Below are 21,712 nucleotides of genomic sequence, written 5' to 3'. Positions count from 1 at the left end.
TTTGATATATATTTTAAGCAAAGGAAGGTACAAAGCTGAGAATGTAACAATGAGATTGTTTCAGATTGGTCTAGGAAACAGCTATCACTTGGAGAAAACACCTATCTGAAGTGCCTCAGATTGAGCCAAGGAGGAAGTGATTAGACAGAGTAGCCTTATGTTTTGCCAGAGATTGATTTTTTTTTTTTTGTTCATCACTACAAAAGATTGTGGGCTCGTCTGCAGATATAATAGTGAAAAATACTACTTGCAACCTAGCCCTTAAACGGTACAATAATACTATTTGGCCGCTTGCACTGCTCCAAATATAGTACTTTGTGTGACAGTCTAACATATGCAATGGAACAATGGCCTATATTTTGTGGTTGTAATGACGGAAAAACTGTCAGCAATTACCATTGTTACTCTGTGAAACTGACAACTTCTGGCATCCACATGTGCACAGTTAAATACCGAAATCCAGAAATTGCTCATTGATTCCCTGCTCCTACTGCTGTTGAAGTCCTCGCAGCTGGAAATCAATTAGGAATCACTGATTGTTAAATCATTCACTTTGTATATTCTCACTGTAAAAAGCTTTGAAAAAGTTAAGCCCTGTTGAATGAGGTGTAACTGGGTTTTTAAACAGCATACGAAATCATAATTACTGACCAACTTCTTTGGCCCTGAAAAACTATTTTGTGACATTGTGAAATGTCGAAGTTCTTCACTGCATAATAAAAAATTGAGAGTTTTAAAATAAAAATTTACTTTCTTTAATTTTATGATGTCAGCTTCCAACTAATCCCATGTGCACATCCCAATCTTAACTTTTTCTGCAAAATTATAAAAGTGAATGATAAAACCTGCTCACTACTTCCTGATTTGCTGCCTGAGAGAATTCTCAATGTGATTGGCTGCTTAGCATGCTTGATGACATCACTGTTGCTGGTCCCAGAGAATCCCTATAGTTGGTGCCAGAATGAAATTAACGTTAGGAAAGGTGAAATCCACCCCACTGAGCTTGCTAGATCTTTGTGGGCAGCTTTCTTCAAGCTCAGTGGCGAGCATGGTCACTTCGTTGCTGACCACAACATTTGGACCATCTTGCAGATCTAAAATTGTGTTATGATACAGTAATCATTTAGAGCATTTTTCAAGTGCACCCAAAGCTTAAATCACGCAAATTATAATTTTAGAATTGCAGTCTACACACTAATACAAATTTAAAACACAAGACTCCATTCTCGCAAATAAATGGACTGAATTTGGGTGTGTAATATATAGGCAGCCTTCCTGCTGGCTCAGATTTAGAGCAGGGATATCTATGAAGCAACAAGTTACAAATTCCTGACTTCAAATTTATTTTTGTATCAACTGATATCTACAATTTTTTTTTAAACAAAGAAAAAGACTTGCAGTTATATAGCACCATTCACAATCTCAGGACTTCCCAAAGCACTTTACACCCAATGAAGTACTTTTGAAGTGTAGTCACTGTTGTATTGCAGGAAATGCAAAAGCTAATTTGCACACAGCAAACTCCCACAAACTGTTGTGTTAATGACCAGCTAATCTGTTTTTGCGATGTTGATTGAGGGATAAATATTGGCCAGAACACCAGGGATAACTCCCTTGCTCTTCCTCGAAATAGTGCCATGGGATCTTTTACGCCCACCTGAGGGGGCAGACGCCTTGGTTTAAACATCTCAACCAAAAGACGGCACCTCTGACAGTGCAGCACTCCCTCAGGACCACACTGTTTCAGCCTTGATTACTATGCCCAAGTCTGCAGAGTGGGACATCAACCCACAAACTTATGTCACAGAGGCAAGAGTGCCACCAACTGAGCCAAGGCCAACAAATTTGAGTGAGGAATAATTTAACATTAAGAAATTACTTCCCCTCTCACCACTCGTATTTGTGGAGGTAGGACAAGTTAACATTAGTGTATACTATGATGTGGGGGATGTGGTTATTATTAATGCAGTGTATCTAAACAACTGCAGGGATGGGGAACACTCAAAACCAGAGTCGGCAAAACTAACTCACCTACCAATACATGAATCAAGAAAAGCCGGCCTACAGAATTACAAATGGCCTACAGCTTTGCAGGTGTAGTGCAAAAATAAAATTTGACCTCTTAAAAGACATGTGTAGAAATCTCATTATGCATGGTTCTTTCCTCTACCAAAGAGTTCTAATTGTTCAGCGTAAACATATTTAACGATAAAGTAGTAATATTCAAGATGTGTTTGCACTTGAGTCCTGCCACTTAAATCAATGATCATAAATAGTACAATATGCAATGCTAAAAACTTAGCTTATTTAAAACATTTCTGTAATCAGTCTTTTTTTGAAGTTATAAAATTACTGGATTTCAAAATTTCTGACAAACGTTCACTGAAAAAAGAACTTGGTTACCATGACTTTTACATTTATTCCATATTTTGTTGGCGTGATAAATCATGAATGTATACAGTTTTTGCACACTGGAGTTATGTTTAAAACATTAGTACAGACCCTGTACATCACATACACTTTTTCAATAACACGATTGGTTACGACCAGTGACTATTTAAAATTCGATGTATCAAACACAGGTAAATAGGTGAAATGATACAAACTCTTTTGCACTATTAATATACAGTTGTAAACAAGATCTTCCAGGAATATTGACAACCAATGCAGCTTACCGCACAGCACTTCACAAATGACTTTTTTTTGTTTTTAAATAATGAATTTGTTTCATAAATATAGATCCAAATTATTGCAGCACATAATTCAATACCTGATTGGTAAAAAAAGTACGTCAACACATGTTTTCAAAGGAAACAGCAGCAGACAGATCACAGGACTGTACCTAATTGCAGGACTGAGTAAGCAAACACCAGTTAACCCAGACTTAAAAGAAAATTAAGGGACGAGCAGGCATCTGTCCATTACTACTGTAACCCATACTCTAAAAGCCAAGGCTGCTGGAGAAAATTGTATTAGCGTCTATTTGAATTCAAGCAGGTTGCAGTCAATCTTGTAATACACATATGGGTAGTACTCCTGCTGGCTCAGACTTAGACCTGGTATGTCCATGGCAGCCTGCAAAAGGAGTTGAAAACAAATTAGCATTTGATTTAAGCTATTCGAGCAAATTACTCACCAATTTTTTTTAAATGCCTTTGTTCAATTTCAGATGTCATAGCTGCCAAAATATATAAAACTTTAGAATCTACGGTTCACAGAATATAAACTAATTTAAAGAGTCACCACATATTGCATTTTAATCTTTACTGATAAAACTTTATTGTATGCCCAAATTCTATTTAGTCACCCCAACCAGTAAGTAGATGTTCCATTATTACAAAGTATGCATCCGGACAATCTGCTGAGCTAGTTGAAGATAGTCTGTTTGAGTGTTGGTAGTCTTTGTGTTTTAAGCCGTTAGTTCTCACCGCTCCAGGGACCCGGGTTCAATTCTGGGTACTGCCTGTGCGGAGTTTGCAAGTTCTCCGTGACCGCGTGGGTTTTCGCCGGGTGCTCCGGTTTCCTCCCACTGCCAAAGACTTGCAAGTGATAGGTAAATTGGCCATTGTAAATTGCCCCTTGTGTAGGTAGGTGGTAGGGAATATGGGATTACTGTAGGGCTAGTATAAATGGGTGGTTCTTGGTCGGCACAGACTCGGTGGGCCGAAGGGCCTGTTTCAGTGCTGTATCTCTAAATAAAATAAATAAAAAATAAAATAAATATTGAATATTTTATTCCCAGTTTCAATTATCTACACAAAATACTGCTCCAACACCACCTTGCAATCAAAAACAATTCCTAGGTCAATTACTTAAATCTCTATTACAAAAATAATCTTCATACTTCAAGCAGACCTCCAGGAGAACATCTCCACTTTATGAAATTTTATGCAAGAGTTACAAGGAATCGTTCTATCAGGCGACTGTTCTGATGGCTATATGTCTATACTTGAGAAAACGTATGGAGGAAATTTCTAAAATATTCTGTACGATATGATAGGTTTGTGTAAAATATTTAAGAGGCATGGCAACATGAGTATTTTCAAAGTTATATGGGCCAATTAAAAAAGAAAAGAAAACCAAATTTATGGCATGGCCACTTCCCCACATCTGCTGTAAAGAGACAGGATAGGTAAGCAGCTACACAGCATAATGAGCCTCCTGAAGCCATATTACTGAGCAACACCACAAGTCATCTGCTTACAAAAGGACCTGTTTATTTTATTTTATTTAGAGATACAGCACTGAAACAGGCCCTTCGGCCCACCGAGTCTGTGCCGACCAAGAACTACCCATTTATACTAGCCCTACAGTAATCCCGTAATCCCTACCACCTACCTACACAAGGGGCAATTTACAATGACCAATTTACCTATCACTTGCAAGTCTTTGGCAGTGGGAGGAAACCGGAGCACCCGGCGAAAACCCACGCGGTCATAGAACATAGAACATAGAAAAATACAGCACAGAACAGGCCCTTCGGCCCACGACGTTGTGCCGATCCTTTGTCCTCTGTCAAGGACAATTTAATCTATACCCCATCATTCTCCTTTATCCATATACCTATCTAAAAGCCGTTTGAAAGTCCCTAAAGTTTCTGACTCAACAACTTCCCCAGGCAAGGCATTCCATGCCCCGACCACTCTCTGGGTAAAGAACCTTCCCCTGACATCCCCCTTATATCTCCCACCCTTCACCTTAAATTTATGACCCCTTGTAACGCTTTGCTCCACCCGGGGAAAAAGTTTCTGACTGTCTACCCTATCTATTCCCCTGATCATCTTATAAACCTCTATCATGTCACCCCTCATCCTTCTCCGTTCTAATGAGAAGAGGCCTAGAATGTTCAGCCTTTCCTCGTAAGACTTATTCTCCATTCCAGGCAACATCCTGGTAAATCTCCTCTGCACCCTCTCCAAGGCTTCCACATCCTTCCTAAAATGAGGCGACCAGAACTGCACACAGTACTCCAAATGAGGCCTTACCAAGGTCCTGTACAGCTGCATCATCACCTCACGGCTCTTAAATTCAATCCCTCTGCTAATGAACGCTAACACCCCATATGCCTTCTTCACAGCCCTATCCACTTGAGTTGCAACTTTCAACGATCTATGCACATAGACCCCAAGGTCTCTCTGCTCCTCCACATGCCCAAGAACCCTACCGTTAACCCAGTATTTTGCATTCGTGTTTGTCCTTCCAAAATGGACGACCTCACACTTTTCAGGGTTAAACTCCATCTGCCACTTTTCAGCCCAGCACTGCAACCTATCCAAGTCCCTTTGCAGACGACAATAGCCCTCCTCGGTATCCACAACTCCACCAACCTTTGTATCATCTGCAAATTTACTGACCCACCCTTCGACTTCCTCATCCAAGTCGTTAATAAAAATCACAAACAGGAGAGGACCCAGAACTGATCCCTGCGGCACGCCACTGGTAACTGGGCTCCAGGCTGAGTATTTACCATCTAAGACCACTCTCTGCCTTCTATCAGTTAGCCAATTCTTAATCCAACTGGCCACATTCCCCACTATCCCATGCCTCCTGACTTTCTCCATAAGTCTACCATGGGGGACCTTATCAAATGCCTTACTAAAATCCATGTACACCACATCCACTGGTTTACCCTCATCCACTTGCTTGGTCACCTGCTCAAAGAATTCAATCAGGCTTGTGAGGCAAGACCTACCCCTCACAAAACCGTGCTGACTGTCCCGAATCAAGCAGTGTCTTTCCAGATGCTCAGAAATCCTATCCCTCAGCACCTTTTCCATCAACTTGCCTACCACCGAAGTAAGACTAACTGGCCTGTAATTCCCAGGGTTGTTCCTATTCCCTTTCTTGAACAGGGGCACAACATTTGCCACCCTCCAATCACCTGGTACCACCCCCGTCAGCAGAGAAGATGAAAAGATCATTGCCAGCGGCTCTGCAATTTCATCCCTTGCTTCCCATAACATCCTTGGATATACCCCGTCAGGCCCGGGAGACTTGTCTATCTTCAAGTTGCAAACTCCGCACAGGCAGTACCCAGAATTGAACCCGGGTCGCTGGAGCGTGAGAACTAACGGCTTAAAACACAAAGACTACCAACACTCAAACAGACTATCTTCAACTAGCTCAGCAGGTTGTCCGGATGCATACTTTGTAATAATGGAACATCCCACTTACTGGTTGGGGTGACTAAATAAAACTTTATTGCATGCCCAAATTCTATCAGTAAAGATTAAAATGCATTCAACCAACACCATTCTCCCATGAAAGATAATGTGTATTTGTGGTGGTGGGGGGGGCGGGTGCCATGAGGTGCAGAAATAGAGACAGACAGAGAGAGAGATTAAAAGGAAACATATCTGCGTCTTTGAAAGGAACTTCCACAGAAATTTCTAAAACTTACATTACAATTGCATCTGCTCCTCATGCTGTTTTTCAGCTCAGTATTAGAGTCTAAACTTGGGGGATGGGGGTGTAGTACAAAGGGGTGGGGGAGGAGAAAAATCACACCATCACATTGAGATTTTTACCTATTTGGTCTATTAAGGTTTTTAAGATTGATTTATAGGGTGCTGTTCATTTCTTTGTGGTCTAAAACTAATCTACCTCATATTAAATACCGGGCTTAACTAGTAAACTAGTCAATAAAATTCCAATTGGGCTAAGTATAACAGTAAGGGAATTAGTATTAACACAGAGCACGTCTAGAGGCATTAATTAAAATTAATAGTTTATACAAGGTATTAACTAGACTCTAAAAGAGGGAAGAGAAATCTTTTCTTAGATCACGGATGGGCAGCTGAGACCTGTTGCTTGCAATACCAGCACTACGTGGGAATTTCAGGTCACTTCGTGTCTCTTGGGGGACCCCACGTGCAAGAAGTGTCTCCTGCTGCTCGAGCTCAGGATTTGAGAATTTGAGGGGCAGCTGGAGTCACTGCAGAGCATCAGGGAGGATCACAGTTTCCTGGATCATATGTTCCAGATGGTGGTCACGCGACACGCAGTGAGAGAGTTCAGGATAGTAGATGGGTGGCCATCAAGAGTAGGAAGAGGTAGGAGGTGCAGGAGTCTTTTAGGGTGCATGTCACTCTCAAACCAGGACTCAGTGTAGTCCTGAGGGAGAATTCTGGGAGTGATGACACCATGAAGGCGTGCAGTCCAAACCATGGCACTAATGGGCACAGGAGGGAACAGCAACGAGTAGAAATGCATTTGTTGTAACAGATTACATAGTTAGGAGGACAGACAGGCATTTCTGTAATCGTTATACTGAATTCAGCATGGTGTGTTGCCTCCTTGGTGCCAGGGTAAAGGACAGCACAGACAGGGTGCAGAATACTCTGCAGGAGGGAGTGAGCCAGAAGTTGTGGTTCACGTCGGTACCAATGACAGAGAATATAGGTATTGAGGTCCGACAGATTTTCAGGAGCTAGAAAGGAAGTTATAAAGTAGTATCTCGAAGGTAGTAATCTCTGGATTACTCCCAGTGCCACATGCTCGTAAGAGTAGAAATAGGAAGATAGGAAGGATCCTAAGCATGGTGCAGGAGGGAGGACTTCAGATTTTTGGGATATTGGGAGAGTTCTGGGGCAGGAGGCACCTATTCAAAAGGGTTGGGGACCAACATCCTCGTGGGGTGGTTCACTAGTGTGGTTGGGAGAGGAATAAGGTACATGAAGGAGTGAGGGTGTTGAATAGTACTAGAGAAGGAAGGAGCATCATATTACATAGGAGCAGACCAATAAAGACTACAAGAAACACAAAGACAGGTTTATAATGCATGTAAGTAAACACACAGTGTAGGGAATAAGGTTGGTGAGCTGCAAACACAAATAGCTTTGTGGTAATATGATGTAGTGGCAATAACAGGAAGTGGTTTAAAAATGTTAAGGACTTGGTGCTTAACATACAAGAATACAAAGTGTTCAGAAAAGATAGGAGAAAAGGTGGGGGGGGGGAAAGAGAATGTCCTGAGGGGGGCAAAGACAGAATTAATTTGGTTGGAGTTGAGAAGCAAAAAGGGGATGATCATGCCTCTGGGGGTATTCTATAGACCTCCAAATAGTGAATGTGAGAGAGGGGGAGAGGGAGAGGAAGATCTGCAGGGAAATCACATGCAAGAACTATAGAATGGTGATATTTGAGGTTATTCAAATATCAATTGGGATAATTTTAGAGTGAAGGGTAAAGAGGGGGAGGAATTTCTGAAATGCATTCAGGAGAACTTCCTTGACCACTATATTCTCAGTCCAACTTGGAGGGAGGCATTGCTGGATCTGGTGCTTGGGAATAAGGCGGGCCAAGTGTTTGTGGGGGAACACTTGAGTAAGAGCGATCACTGCATCATAAAGTTTAGATTAGTAATGGAGGAGAGCAGGAACATTCTAAAATATAACTTTTAAATTGGAAGGGGGCTAACTTCAATGTGATGAGATTGGATCTAGCCAGGATAAAATGGAACCAAAGACTAACAGAACAATGGTGATCTTTAAGGAGGAGATGTTTCACGTACAGGCTAAGTACATTCCAACAAGGATGAAAGGTAAGGGAACCAAAGCCAGGGCTCCTGGGATGATGAGGGAGATACAGAATATAATGAAACAAAGAGAAAGGGCATATGATGCATGTCAGGCGAATTCTTCAAATGAGAACCAGGCCAAATACAATAAATTGCAAGGAGAAGCGAAGAGGAAAATAAGACTGGCAAAGAGAATACGGCAGTTAACAAAAAACAAAAAAATCTTCTATCGGCATGTAAATAGTAAGCAGGTAGTAAGATGCGTGGTGAGGCCCATTAGGGACAAAAAAGGTGACATATGCTTAGAGGCACAGGGCAAGGTTCGAATACTTAATGAGTACTTCGTATCAGTGTTTATGAAGGATGAGGTTTCTGACAAAATATCAGTAGAAGGTAATGGGAAAGGTAATGGATGGGGTGAAAACTGACGGGATGTACTGAAAAGACTGGCTAGGCTTAGAGTGGATGAGTCGCTACGTCCGGATGGCTTGCATCCCAGGTTGCTAAAGGAAGTGGGACTGCTTGCCATAATCTTCCAATCTTCCCCAAGTATGGGACAAATGCCAGAAGATTCATGTGTGGCAAATGTGACATCCTTCTTCAAGAAAGGGTGTAAGAGAATTCCTAGCAACTACAGGCCAGTCAGTTTAACATCAGTGGTGAGTAGGGTTTTAAAAACAATAGTCAAGGAAAGAAAAAAATGTATCAACAGGCAAGTGTAGAGGTTTGAGTTAATTAGGGAGAGCCAGCACGGATTTGTAAAAGGCAGATTGTGCTTGACTAATCAAATTGAATTTTTTGAAGAAGTATCAGAGAAGGTTGATAAAGGAAAAGCAATGGATGTTGTCTATATGGATTTTAAGAAAGTATTTGATAAAGTACCACATAAAAGGCTTGTTATTTCCCGGCGGAGCAGCAGGAGAAGGTAGCGACTCTTCGTTGGGTGAGTGAAGGCATCAGGAGCTGTGTTTTAAAAGTAAGTACTTACTGTTTTACTTACTGTTTTCCTTGTCTTTGAGTTTCTTTTGGCGCCGGAGGAACCGGAAGCTGGTCGGCAGCGAGGACTCCTGGGTAGGTATTTTCCTTAAAGGTGCGGAGCTGAGTAAACCCGAGCCACTACACATGTAGTGTCTCCCACCCATCCTCCTCCTCCTCTAACCTAATAATAAGACCCTTTTTACCCTCCTCCTCTAACCAAAAAGGACTGAGCAGGTAAGCTATTTACTGTTTTTGTTAATATCTATAGTTGTACTTAACTAAGGGGTAATTGAATAAAAGAAATGGCAGCCAGTGTAGTGTATTGCTCCTCCTGCAGAATGTTCGAGGTGAGGGGAACCTCCGGTGACCCTGCCGACTTCACCTGCTGGAAGTGCATCCGTCTCCAGCTCCTATCAGACCGTGTTAGGGAATTGGAGCTGGAGCTGGATGAACTGAGGATCATTCGGGAAGCTGAGGGGTTGATAGATAGAAGCTACACGGAGGTCGTTACTCCACAAATCAAAGGCAGCTGGGTAACAGTTAGAGGTGGGAAGAGGTCAGTGCAGGGATCTCCTGTGGTCGTTCCCCTCAACAACAAGTATACAGTTTTAGATACTGTTGGGGGGGACGGCCTATCGGGGGCAGGCTGCAGTGACCGGGCCTCTGGCACGGGGTCCTGCACTGTGGCTCAGAAGGGAAGGAGGGAGAATGGGAGAGCACTAGTCATCGGGGACTCGATGGTGAGGAGTACGGACAGGCGGTTCTGTGGGCGCAGGCGAGACGCACGGATGGTTTGTTGCCTCCCTGGTGCCAGGGTCCGTGATGTTTGTGATCGCGTCTTCAGGATCCTTAAAGGGGAGGGGGAGCAGCCAGAGGTCGTGGTGCACATTGGCACCAACGACGTAGGAAGGAAGGGTGGCACAGATGTTAGAAGTGAGTTTAGGGAGTTAGGCTGGAAGCTGAAAGCTCGGACGGACAGAGTTGTTATCTCTGGTTTGTTGCCGGCGCCACGTGATAGTGAGGCTAGGAATAGGGAGAGAGCACAGCTGAACACGTGGCTGCAGGAATGGTGTAGGAGGGAGGGCTTCCAGTTCTTGGATAATTGGACTGCATTCTGGGGAAGATGGGACCTGTTCAAACAGGACGGGCTGCATCTGAACCAGAGGGGCACCAATATCCTGGGAGGGAGGTTTGCTAGTACTGTTCGGGAGGGTTTAAACTAGTTTGGGAGGGGGATGGGAACCGGACTTGTAATCCAGGGACCAGTGGGTCCACTCAGAAAGACAAAGAGTGTAGTGAGGTATTGGGGAAGGTAGCACTGTCACAGAGGACAGATGGGCACGGAGAAGGGTTAAAGTGCGTATACTTCAACGCAAGAAGCATCAGGAATAAGGTGAGTGAATTGAAGGCGTGGATGGGCACTTGGGACTACGATGTTGTGGCCATCACTGAAACGTGGATAGGTGAGGGGGAGGAATGGTTTTTGGAGGTACCTGGTTATAGATGTTTTCATAAGATTAGGAATGGTGGTAAAAGAGGTGGGGGGGTGGCATTGTTAGTTAGAAATAGTGTAACAACTGCTGAAAGAATTTTCGAGGAGGATCTGCCGACTGAGGCACTGTGGGTTGAGGTCAGGAACAGGAAAGGAGCAGTCACCTTGATGGGAGTTTTCTATAGGCCCCCCAATAGCAGCAGGGAGGTGGAAGAGCAGATTGGGAAACAGATTTTGGAAAGGAGCAGAAGTCACAGGGTAGTAATTATGGGGGATTTCAACTTCCCAAATATTGATTGGCAACTCTTTAGATCGAATAGTTTGGATGGGGTAGTGTTTGTGCAGCATGTCCAGGAAGCTTTTCTGACTCAGTATGTAGACTGCCCGACCAGAGGGGAGGCAATATTGGATTTGGTACTAGGTAATGAACCAGGGCAAGTGATAGAGCTGTTGGTGGGCGAGCACTTTGGAGATAGTGATCACAATTCTGTAGCATTCACTGTGGTAATGGACAGGGATAGGTATGTGCAACAGGGCAAGGTTTACAATTGGGGGAAGGGTAGATATGATGCTGTCAGGCAGGAACTGAGGAGCATAAGTTGGGAGCATATGCTGGCAGGGAAGGGCACGGTCGAAATGTGGAACTTTTTCAAGGAGCAGATAGTAGGGGCCATTGATAAGCATGTCCCTGTCAGACAGGGAAGGGATGGTCATGTGAGGGAACCGTGGTTGACAAGAGAGGTTGAGAGTCTTGTTAGGAAGAAGAAGGATGCGTATATAAAGTTGAGGAAAAAGGGCACAGGCATAGCTCTGGAGGGATACAAGAATGCCAGGAAGGATCTGAAGAAAGGGATTAGGAGAGCTAAGAGAGGGCATGAAAAATGCTTGGCGGGTAGGATAAAAGAAAACCCCAAGGCCTTTTACGCGTATGTCAGAAATATGAGGATGACCAGGGGGACCATAGGTCCGGTCAAGGACAATAGCGGGAGACTGTGTGTTGAGCCGGAAGAGATAAGTGAGGTTTTGAATGAGTACTTCTCTTCGGTATTTACGAATGAGAAGGGGTGTATTACTGAAGAGGACGGTGTGAAACAGACTGGTAAGCTCGAGGAAGTGCTCGTTAGGAGGGAAGATGTGTTGGGGTTTTTGAATAACTTGAAGATAGACAAGTCTCCCGGGCCTGACGGGGTATATCCAAGGATGTTATGGGAAGCAAGGGATGAAATTGCAGAGCCGCTGGCAATGATCTTTTCATCTTCTCTGCTGACGGGGGTGGTACCAGGTGATTGGAGGGTGGCAAATGTTGTGCCCCTGTTCAAGAAAGGGAATAGGAACAACCCTGGGAATTACAGGCCAGTTAGTCTTACTTCGGTGGTAGGCAAGTTGATGGAAAAGGTGCTGAGGGATAGGATTTCTGAGCATCTGGAAAGACACTGCTTGATTCGGGACAGTCAGCACGGTTTTGTGAGGGGTAGGTCTTGCCTCACAAGCCTGATTGAATTCTTTGAGCAGGTGACCAAGCAAGTGGATGAGGGTAAACCAGTGGATGTGGTGTACATGGATTTTAGTAAGGCATTTGATAAGGTCCCCCATGGTAGACTTATGGAGAAAGTCAGGAGGCATGGGATAGTGGGGAATGTGGCCAGTTGGATTAAGAATTGGCTAACTGATAGAAGGCAGAGAGTGGTCTTAGATGGTAAATACTCAGCCTGGAGCCCAGTTACCAGTGGCGTGCCGCAGGGATCAGTTCTGGGTCCTCTCCTGTTTGTGATTTTTATTAACGACTTGGATGAGGAAGTCGAAGGGTGGGTCAGTAAATTTGCAGATGATACAAAGGTTGGTGGAGTTGTGGATACCGAGGAGGGCTATTGTCGTCTGCAAAGGGACTTGGATAGGTTGCAGTGCTGGGCTGAAAAGTGGCAGATGGAGTTTAACCCTGAAAAGTGTGAGGTCGTCCATTTTGGAAGGACAAACATGAATGCAAAATACTGGGTTAACGGTAGGGTTCTTGGGCATGTGGAGGAGCAGAGAGACCTTGGGGTCTATGTGCATAGATCATTGAAAGTTGCAACTCAAGTGGATAGGGCTGTGAAGAAGGCATATGGGGTGTTAGCGTTCATTAGCAGAGGGATTGAATTTAAGAGCCGTGAGGTGATGATGCAGCTGTACAGGACCTTGGTAAGGCCTCATTTGGAGTACTGTGTGCAGTTCTGGTCGCCTCATTTTAGGAAGGATGTGGAAGCCTTGGAGAGGGTGCAGAGGAGATTTACCAGGATGTTGCCTGGAATGGAGAATAAGTCTTACGAGGAAAGGCTGAACATTCTAGGCCTCTTCTCATTAGAAAGGAGAAGGATGAGGGGTGACATGATAGAGGTTTATAAGATGATCAGGGGAATAGATAGGGTAGACAGTCAGAAACTTTTTCCCCGGGTGGAGCAAAGCGTTACAAGGGGTCATAAATTTAAGGTGAAGGGTGGGAGATATAAGGGGGATGTCAGGGGAAGGTTCTTTACCCAGAGAGTGGTCGGGGCATGGAATGCCTTGCCCGGGGAAGTTGTTGAGTCAGAAACTTTAGGGACTTTCAAAAGGCTTTTGGATAGGTATATGGATAAAGGAGAATGATGGGGTATAGATTAAATTGTCCTTGACAGAGGACAAAGGATCGGCACAACATTGTGGGCCGAAGGGCCTGTTCTGTGCTGTATGTTCTATGTTCTATGTTCTTAACAAAATTGAGGCTCATTGAATAGGGGAGTCAGTGTCAGCTTGGATTAAAAAAAATTGACAAGCACAGAAAACAGCAAGTTGTAATAAATGGTTGTTTTTCAAACTGGAAGATGACAGACAGTAATGTTCCTCAAGTCCCAGGACCACTGCTTTTTTGATGCATATAAATGACTTGGATATTGGAATAGAGTAATTTCAAAATTTGCCAATGATGCCAAACTTGCGCATGTGGCAGAAGTGAGGATGATACCAATTTACTGCAACAGGCTTGCAGAATGGGCAGACAAATGGCAGATGGAATTTAATACTGTGAAATGTGAGGTGATGCATTTTGGCAGAAGGGGAAGGAGAGGCAATATCGACTAAATGGTACAGTTCTAAAGAATGCACAGTGACAGAGGGACCTGGGGGTTCCTGTGCATAAATCTTTGCAGGTGGCATGACATAGTGAGAGAGTAGTCAACAAAGCAAATGGAATCACATGTTTCAGAAATAGAGGTATTGAGTACAAAATCAGGGAAATTATGCTGAATCTTCTCAAGGGCAATTAGGGATGGTCAACAAATGCTGGCCTTAACCACGACACCCACATCCCATGGAAGAATTTTTAAAAATAAAGCTCTAATTAGGCCACAGGCAGAGCATTGCATCCTGTCCAGTTCTGGTCACCCCACTTCAGGAAGGATGCGAGGATCCTCGACAGGGTGCAGAGATGATTTACCAGAATGATTCCAGGGACGAGGGATTCTAGCTACAAGGTTAGATTGGAGAACAAAAACAAAATACAGCAGATGCTGGAACTCAAATAGAAACAGAAAATGCTGGGAATACTCAGCAAGTTTAGCAGCATCTGTGGAGAGAAAAACAGAGCTCACATTTCAGGTCGATGACCTTTCATTAGAAATGTTGTTTATGTTAGGTTGGAGAAGCTGGGTTGTTCTCCTTACAGCAAAGGAAAGTGAGGGGAGATCTGATGGAGATGACAGGTTTAGATAAGGTAGACAAAGAAAAGCTATTCCAAAAGCTGATGGTACAAGGACTAGGGGACAAAGATTTAAGGTTTTGGGCAAGAGAAGCAGGGGAATGTGAGGAAGAACTGTTTTACACAATGACTTGTAACTCTCTGCCTGAGGGTGGTGGAAGCAGAGACGAATGATTTCAAAAGGAAACTGGATGGGCATTTGAGGGAAATAAACTTGTGGGATATGGGGATAGAGCAGGGGAACAGGACTGATCGGATTGCTCTGCATAGAGCCAGCATGGACTTGATGGGCCGAATGGCCTCCCTCTGTGCTGTAATGACTATGACTTCAGTCTATAGATCATTTTTCATTAGGTTGGACCAACAAAGTAGTTAACAGAAATGTATTTCTCATATCAGTTTGAGACAATGAGATTGGTTAGAAAATTCCAGAGAGGAACAGGATATAATGTTCAAATGGCTTTCATTTATTGAACGCAGCAAGAATCTTAGCTGGCCAATGTGTTGCCATGATCCCCACACCAAGCAAGGAGGGAACAGTGGAGCAAGATGATCGTACAATTGTTGGCTCAGTGAGCAAACCCTTGACAAGTTCCGGAAAGGCTGTGAGATGAAGCCATTGGTTTCTTCTCCCTCTGGAAAAAATACATTTCTCTTAAGACTGAATTTCAAAACCAGAGGGTCAGAGAACCTAGTTAATGCCAGACAGTTCAGCAAATACTGACTTGTAAAGTGAGGTACAGCCCATTATTATTTTTGACATTACAAGGAGAAAAACTGCATTCTGTTTGTCAAATATTTTGATTCTAAAATAAACCTGGTTTTACAAGTGACCTTGGCTCAATAGCATAATCAATGGCCCACGATCTAGGAGAAACACAAATATGAAATCGCAATCTAGCTCAGGAAAAAAACTGCATTTATATCGCGTTTTTCATGGCTCCCAGACGTCTCAAAATACTTTACAGCCAATGAAGTACTTTTTGAAGTGCAGTCACTGTTGTAATGTAGGAAATGCAGCAGCCAATTTTCACAAAGCAAGCTTTCATAGCCAATGGGATAATAACCATATAATCTATTTTTGCGATGTTAATTGAGGGATAAATATTTGCCAGCACACCAGGGACAATGCCTCTGCTCTTATTTTAAATAATGCCATGGGATCCTTTACGTCCACCTAAGGGATGCACCTGCCCTCGCTTTAATGTCCCATGTGAAAGACATCATCTCTGACTGTGTAGCAGTCCCTCAGTACTGAGTGTCAGCCTTGATTTTTGCGCTCAAATCCTGGAGTGGGAATTGAACCCAGAAGCTTGTGATGCAGAGATAAGAGAGCTGTCAACTGACTAACAGCTGACACATGGTCATAGTTGGGGCCTCCAGGTCATAACAGCACATGAACACTGTACGAGATCTTGGTTAGGCCTCATTGGGGGTGAACTACAGGCCTTTATGAAGGTTCAGAGGAGGGCCATTAAATTGAAACAGTTTAAAAGCCCTTGATTATCTTAATAGGCTTAGAGATGGGTTCTTTTACTCCAGAAAAGGATAGACTTAGATTGATTTTTTTTTAAACTAGTTTTTTTAAAATGACGATGTAGTGTCACTGGCCAGCCAGCATTTATTGCCCATCCCTAATTGCCATTGAGAAGGTGGTGGTGAGATGCCTTCTTGAAGTGCTGCAGTTCGTGCGGGGTAGGTACACCCACAGTGCTGTGAGGAAGAGAGTTCCAGGATTTTGACCCAATCACAGTGAAGTAACGGCGATATAGTTCCAGGTCAGGATGGTGTGTGGCTTGGAGGGGGACATGTAGGTGGTGGTTCCCTTGCATTTGCTGCCCTTGTCCTTCTAGGTGGTACAGGTCGCAGATTTGGAAGGTGCTGTCTAAGGAGCCGTGGTGCATTGCTGCAGTGTATCTTGTAGATGGTACACACTGCTGCCACTGTGCGTCGGTGGTGGAGGGAGTGAATGTTTGTTTATGGAGTGCTAATCAAGCGGGCTGCTTTGTCGTGGATGTTATTGATCTTCTTGAGCGTTGTTGGAGCTGCACTCATCCAGGCAAGCGGAGAGTATTCCATCACACTCCTGACTTGTGTCTTGCAGATGAACAGGCTTTGGGGAGTCAGGAGGTAAGTTACTCGCCGCAGGATTCTAGCCTCTGACCTGCTCTTGTAGCCACGGTATTTCTATGGCTACTCCAGTTCAGTTGCTGGTGAATGGTAACCCCCAGGATGTTGATAGTGGTGGAATTCAGCGATTGGAACGCCATTGAATGTCATGGGGAGATGGTTAGATCCCGGCTTGTTGGAGATGGTCATTGCTTGGCAGTTGTGTGGCATGAATGTTACTTGCCACTTATCAGCCCAAGTCTTGATAGGCATTAAAAATGGTGTAAGGACTAAAACACACCCATGTGGATAACCTATTTGAATTAGGCAGGTTATATAGAGCTGGGGCATATTCTTCTCAACATAGAACTAGGTTAAATATTGGGAAATTTTTCTTTTCACAGAGTGTCATCAACCTGGAGAAAAATTTGCCAGCTTGCGCAGTGAGTGCGAATTAACTTGAAGCACTCAAAAGGCGACATCACTGCATAAAATAAAGAGGAATAGTGGATGACAAGTCTCGTGGTCACTATAGTCTTCTGGAAATCTGATCGCCTTCAAGAGGAAGAAAGAAATCTCCCAGAATTCTTTCCCCCTTTTTGCATCTCTCCCTGGTGATTCGACGGATGCTTGCTGGATTTGGGGTGGGGGTGGTGGGCATGATGCTTAGTTACAATAAGGAACAGGCTCAATAGACCAGCTGATCTTTTTCTGTCCAGTGTTGCATGTTCGTATGATATTGGGCAGTAAAGGTAAACGCCTGATCACTAACAATTTGGGGCCCACTTACTTGAGGAAGTGGTGATGCTGAATCCAAAAGAACATCTAGAGCAGTCTTGAAATTTGCAGCATACATAAATCATGTCATGAGTAGCAGTTTGGCACGTGGACAATTGTGAATTTATCAAAATGTTCATCAAATTAAACAGTTCTGATAGCTTTAAAAACAGATTTGTATAACCATTTTAAATCAAACACAGGATTGGGACTTGAAACAAAACTATTGGAAGAGTTAATATTTGGATCAGTTGTTACACTGGGGAAATCCTCACTGTTCAATGATTACCAAAAGTACAGTTATTAGATTTGTGAATAGATGGAATTGCGGACAAATGTGGCATTCTGAAAAATTCTCCTTTACTTCTTCACCCAACCAAAATGTTAACATCTAGTATACAATCCTATTGGCAAGGTCGGATCTTGATATCACCGATATCCATACATATCCAATCTAACATGGGATCCTTGGATACTAGGCAGGCACTGGAAGCCTGGCCAACTCTTCACTCCTTAGCAAAGGGTACCTGAAGCTAACTGTGATATCCAACTGACGGCCTGGATTGATATCAGTTAAGTCAGTTAAGCCCAAGGATCAATCCAAAGACCTTCCCAATCAGTCTATCTCATTACTCACCTTTATAACCAGGCGAGCAACTGGAAAAGATAATTTTAATGTTTTATTGGTAGTAGCTGCTACAACAACAAGGAGATAATCAAATTTTGCTATGCAGATACCTACATCAATGATGGCAGCCGCGCTACTGTCCAGGTGTTTGTATAGATCATTAAGAATTTCTCTGAGCTTCTTCATCATCTTTTTGTTAGGTTGTAAAAGCATTGCCTGGAAGTTTACTGGCAAACCATATCTGGATAGAAGAGGCATGACAAAATTACAAAGTGACAAAGGTTGGAACAAAGATATTAGCAGCATTTCCATAGCATTTCATGGGCAAAGCACTATGCCACACACACATATAGAGATGCTGAATAACTTTTACATTAAACTAAATTTCAACCAATTTTTTTGAAGTTTCAAATACAATTCTTTTCAAAAATTTTAAATCAGTTGAAAAAATGAAGAAAGCTTAATTGAAGATGTGCATTTCAACAAAAGATTAGTTTCTCCCCAAAGAATTACTAAATTTTCCACGTAAAGCATAGCAGTCCACTCCGTATTTTAAAAAATCCTATGTAACACAGGAATTCTATATGTACAACCCATATAAAACTTCTACAACTGCATGCACTCACACTTTTAACTGCCAGTGTCATGATTTTGTCATAGCTTGGCATGTAGTAATAGCGATTTACATTTTATTTTTTACTGGGTATGATGCAGCACCCCCTCTACTATACTTACTTTCAGTCCTGCTATACTAGGTGACGCTGCTACCTTTCTTTCACACTATCTGTGTGCATTGCCCTGTGCCTGCCTGACCTTCATGCCTCACTCTAACAAAGTTAATGGTATATCACAACTAATAGCCTGTAAATAGTTCATGTTCATAAACATTGCGTTGCTCAAAATTAATTTTGTGTGTCTCATATTTAAGATTTTCCTGATATTGTTTGAATTCTATTGATAAATAAATGGCAACCTTTCAACTGCAATGGCCGGCTGTGTATAAAAATAGCAAGGAAGGACTCGAGCTTCAGATGAGACCATAGAGATTTTATCCTGTTTGCACTGCTGACATTTCCCTAAATTTTTCACATTACGAATAAACTGGCAGTTGCCACTGCAGCTGCTGGCCGCTTACAGTGCGCATCAAATGATATTGCGCAATAATTAAAATTCTGCCATTTGTTCAATTGTTCTGTGTGCACATCCTTTTAGAAGCAGGATCAGTTATCCACTGGGTTAAGGAGTGATTTCCTCATGTTCTTTTGTAATGGTGAAATCTGACTTATTCTAGAGGATGCAGCTGGCAGCAGATTTTCCTAAATGAGAAGCTTCAGATCAGGTATTCAGACCAATCTGAATTAACAGCCTCCATCACAAATCAATCAACCCATCACAAGCCACTGAGAGGTGCAGAGTTGATCCCAGACAGGGAAGCCATCAGGACAGCAGAGATGCAAGAAGACCTGGTGTACTAAGTCTCCATTAAGTTAATTAACATTTATAATAAATGTCAATTCATATTTTAAATGTGTACATGTTTTCAAATAGACAGTGGGAGGGAACATTTTAAACGAAAAATTTTCTGACTTAAGAACATACGATAACTGAGGTTTGATGGCTTTTCTACCTCTCCTGTACTTCTGCAGTATTTCAGTACATTGCTTTCACAAGCTCAATTGCGAATGAATGGTTGGAAATTGCTTGTATGGGAAGGCTAAGATTCAGAGCTAGCTTTTGTATTAATCACTTCTCACATATACTGTTGTTCACTACTTTGGATAAAAGTACATCCAATTTTGTAAAGTCAATTACACACTTAAAACTATTAGATAAATATACAGGATTATTCTGGCAAAGGATGCGTCTCTTTGTGGGTAGAAATGCTATAATTTGAGTCTGATGACCCTCTAAAACACTAAGCGGCTGTACCAACCTTATAACAGTATACACGTATAGTTTTTCCAAATTGAGGGTGTTGCTGAAGTAGATGTGTAGCTTTTTTCATGTTCATTAAATATAGTATAATCAAGCTGAAGAGACTTGAAGTCCCTTAAACTACAATTCCATACTTACTAATGTGTCAAATTAAATCAATATTGCTTTTTCCATACAGCTATTTCCATCACCTGCACTCCAAACCAGTAGAATATACCAGCAGTACTGTAGCATTACCATGCCAGCCTGAATCAAACTTAAATGTCTTTTGACTGATGGATACCCATCATTTTCAACTGAAGATAAAGGCTTTTTTTCCACCAAAAGTATATTATGCATCAATTGCTCATTTTGGGGAACAAACTGTAAAGATGCTTGTCTGTTTGACAGTTTTATACTTAAGTGCCCTTTTATGGAACTTTAAATGCTGCAGCTCTTTGCAACCACTGTAGTCGTTAATAGATTTCAGTAACTCAATGAAACCCTAAACATTTCATGGGACAGAAACAAATAGGTACTTTAAACAAAGATAAAAAGTTGGACTACCTAATCAATCACTCCAAGATGGGCCAAACACAGGTCTAGAAAAAGAAAGGGGAGGACATCTGATATGCAATCGTTTTTTTAAAAAAACAAAGTTATAATAAACATTCACCCCAAAATCATTTATTTGCTCATGGTCATCATCTGATTTTTGGGCCCAAATAATGCAAATTACTGCCAACTTGTAATTACATGTCAAGGTGACCCATATAGTTGCATTGCTTTAATGGATCAAACTTCAGTAAGTTGACCAAAAACCCCTGAATGTTGATAGCCTGATACAGGAGTGCTCCCAATTGTGTGGACTGGGTGATGTAACTTGGAAAAATTTTATTACTCAGGAAGTGCTGTGAATAGACATTACATAGGAGGGCCAATTCTTGGATCTGGGGACCAAAGTCCATATATATTTAATAAAAGCAAAATACTGCAGATGCTGGAAATCTGAAATAAAAACAAGAAATTATGGAAATATTCAGCAGGTCTGGCAGCATCTGTGGATAGAGAAGCAGAGTTAATGTTTCAGGTCAGTGACCCTTCTTCAGAATTTATTTAGCTGTGTCTGAACAGATTGGTCTACTGGGCCTCCAAATAACATAAGATGTGCAAAATGCCAAGGCAAGAAGTATCAAAAGTTGTGGAGCCTGCTTCAGTTGAGATACCTTGAAGAACTGAAATGACATAAAAGCAACAGAAAAATTCTTCTGTGCTATGAATATGGAGAACTTCCTTGACTAACTATCCTTGATTCTGCTCCTAACACTGGTGCAGAGTTTTGGTTAAAGATGACAGAATTTGGTGTAAGCTTAGCAGCTCAATGTACTCAACAAGATTTCTACTCAGATGAACGGCAATAATAATTGAAGCTCCTTGCCTAATACCTTCTTCTAAAAGGACTGCACAACTTTCATGTGAAATGGCACTGCAATTGAGGAGAGAAACCTACCCTGCATGGCTATCAAGAGTACACATAGATATTCCACTCAATGCAGGATTTAAACTCCACCATAAACAATCATAAAT

At 42.4% G+C, this 21,712-nt stretch overlaps 1 protein-coding gene across 4 annotated transcripts in view; it reads right to left on the bottom strand.

The window, feature by feature from the left end:
* Positions 1 to 2,395: 2,395 nt before the first annotated feature.
* atp6v1c1a (ATPase H+ transporting V1 subunit C1a) overlaps positions 2,396 to 21,712 on the bottom strand; it is a 107,633-nt gene continuing 88,316 nt past the window's right edge. For all 4 annotated transcript variants that reach the window (XM_068032401.1, XM_068032398.1, XM_068032402.1 and 1 more), the window contains 2 exons: positions 18,326 to 18,452; positions 2,396 to 3,075 (listed from right to left, as the gene is read on the bottom strand). In XM_068032401.1, the coding sequence (XP_067888502.1) occupies positions 2,980 to 3,075; positions 18,326 to 18,452 (223 nt within the window). In that variant the 3' untranslated portion in view covers positions 2,396 to 2,979. The remainder of the gene's footprint in view (positions 3,076 to 18,325; positions 18,453 to 21,712) is intronic.

Source organism: Heterodontus francisci, chromosome 5, assembly GCF_036365525.1.
Source record: "Heterodontus francisci isolate sHetFra1 chromosome 5, sHetFra1.hap1, whole genome shotgun sequence".
Classification (NCBI taxonomy): domain Eukaryota; kingdom Metazoa; phylum Chordata; class Chondrichthyes; order Heterodontiformes; family Heterodontidae; genus Heterodontus; species Heterodontus francisci.
The sequence above is the reverse complement of the archived record's forward strand: the minus strand, read 5'-3'. Positions and strand labels throughout refer to the sequence as shown.